Genomic DNA, 2,492 nt, shown 5'->3' on the forward strand with positions numbered 1-2,492 from the left:
TATTTATGCCGTGCAGACATTTATTGGCGTGTGCGGAGTGTGCGAAAAATATGAAAATATGCGGCATATGTCGTAAGCGTTTGAACGTACTCTACAAGCGTACTGGTCGTAGTATCTTTATTTATGTGATAAATAATCCGCGGATTCTGCTATAAAATTTTCTACTTATCATCATTATAAAGACTGATAAAAGATTCGGTGTGTATATATGTACGCTACCCGTCAACGATCCGTCCTTTTCTGAGATAAGGGGAGAACATAGAAGCCTAGAGACGCTGTTGATTACTTCTATTAAAATCACTAGAACTTTGGTGTTTCCTCCCTTACCTCAGAAAAGGAATCGTTGACGGGCAGTGTACACATACACACATACAGGGGATGGACGAAATAATGATGAACATATACAAACTGGGAAATACACTACAAAGTGTTCACGTTATTTTCTTAATCATCTTAAACGTAAATAACTTTATTAGACAGGAATTGCATTTTAATGTTTAAAATATTAATTTAAAAATTAAATTAAAAACAAATATAAAAACAACACGCTTTGTACTTTTGTCATCGTCAGTATATACAGAATGAGACATTTAAAGTGTTACGATTATTTCTAAAAGTAAGAGTTATGGCAAAAAATGTTTCGGATAAGAATATTGGTTTGGAAGGAGATAAATAACTGTAAAATCACGTTAAATTGAATTTTGTTATTTCATTTTTAAAAGCTTTATATAATTTGCAATATACAGTGACATATTTTTTAAACAGAGCAATTCGGTTTTAACATTTTTTTTTTTATTAAGCGGTATCCATAATTAATGTAGAGAATCTAAGCCGATTTTTAGTACTTTTTGAATTTAAAAAAAAAAACCTAAATTTGAGAAAGTTTATAGCTTGCTAAAGTTTCTTTGATGACGGCAACTTCAAAGGATATGACGTCATTTCTTATATAAGAAATGATGTCACAGCACATTTTTGTGTATTATATTTTCTTCAATTTTTAAGATATTGCAAAAATTCAAAAAGTTTACAAAGAAAGTATGCCATGATCTATCAAACCGCTTAATAAAAAAAATGTATGTTAAAACCGAATTATATATGCTGGATATTGAATTAAATATTAATTAAATAATAATGTATTTATTGTTTATATCGTTAGTTAAGTATACCTTGAGTAAAATTTTTTTGACAAATTGTTATTATATTTAAATTTAAGTATCTATTGATATTTATTTCTTCTTTACAGGTTCACAAGGGCATCCTTACAAACAGTAAGATCATGACTGAATGCGTCGAACACGCGATTCTTCAAAGTCGTTTGCCCTGTCCATTAAGGTCTCGTTTATTTTTCGACGAAACATATGAAGATTATCGATTTGAGTTCATTCGGTTAAGAAGTTTCAAAAATTGGCCATGGATAAGCGGTTTATGGATAAAGCCAGAGAAACTCGCGGCGGCTGGGTTTTATTATACTGGAGAGAGCGACAAGGTGAAATGTTTCGAATGTCCAATAGAAATATATGGCAAATGGCAGGTGGATGACAATCCGATGGCCTATCATCAACGATGGTCTCGGAGGTGTCTGTTTAGTCATAATATTCCGTGCGACAACGTGCCGATCGGTACAGATCCGGCATCTGTGCCTGGCGTAAATGTAATTGAAAGTGGAATATTTAACGAGGCTTTCTCTGAAGGATTAGTGATTTGTAAATTGAGAGGCATGGCCTCAAGACCGAAGCGTCCCAAAAGTGTCAGTTGGGAGGCGACAATAGCGATAGCGATGGCCTTAAGACCGCAGCATCCCGAATATGCCAGTTATGCTGTGAGATTAGCCTCGTTCGACAGATGGCCTGAAGCAATGTCGCAAACTAAAAAGACACTAGCAACTGCCGGTTTCTATTGCACGGAAAGTGGCTATCAAATGTGCTGTCACTGTGGAGGATTAACACTTTGGACGCCAGAAAATGATCCTTGGGAATATCACGCTAACTTAGATTGTCCTTATATGTATTTAATTAAAGGGACGGAATTTCTAATCAGCATTTCTGGGAGGGATATACGAGCAGTGAGTATTTAACAAAATATATTGTTATTAGAATTGTACAATTTGTATATTTGTAATAAATATTCCCGTCTATTTAAAAAATAATGAAATAATTGTGTTGGATATAATAACATTAATTTTAAGTTATTTATTTATTTATTTTTTTAGGAAAACATATTATCTGAAATTAATAAATTGAACGAGAAAATTGAGAAAAATATCGATGCTGAGAGTATTGCTAGCGGAAGCTCTCAAAACTCGATCTATTCTGAAGAAACTAATACCGCAGAAGTAAGTGCCGCATCAGGAGAAGCTAGCAGCGAACAACAATCTGTCCAAGGTGACAAGCGATGCGACATGGAACCATGCAAAATTTGCTACAGTAGAGAAGTACGGATCTTATTCATGCTGTGCGGATATTTATTGGCGTGTGCGGAGTGTGCGAAAAATA

General features: G+C 34.0%; 1 protein-coding gene across 1 annotated transcript; it reads left to right on the forward strand.

Moving 5' to 3' along the window:
* Window positions 1–2,485, forward strand: LOC112461765 (death-associated inhibitor of apoptosis 1-like; the record flags this gene model as incomplete). Its single annotated transcript, XM_025027144.1, has 3 exons — window positions 1–72; window positions 1,244–2,062; window positions 2,210–2,485. Coding segments are annotated over exons 2-3 (1,062 nt in total), but the record flags the coding sequence as incomplete, so codon positions are not given.
* Between the last annotated feature and the right edge of the window lie 7 nt (window positions 2,486–2,492).

Source organism: Temnothorax curvispinosus, unplaced genomic scaffold (assembly GCF_003070985.1).
Source record: "Temnothorax curvispinosus isolate PA1 unplaced genomic scaffold, ASM307098v1 QBEX01011733.1, whole genome shotgun sequence".
Taxonomy (NCBI): Eukaryota; Metazoa; Arthropoda; class Insecta; order Hymenoptera; family Formicidae; genus Temnothorax; species Temnothorax curvispinosus.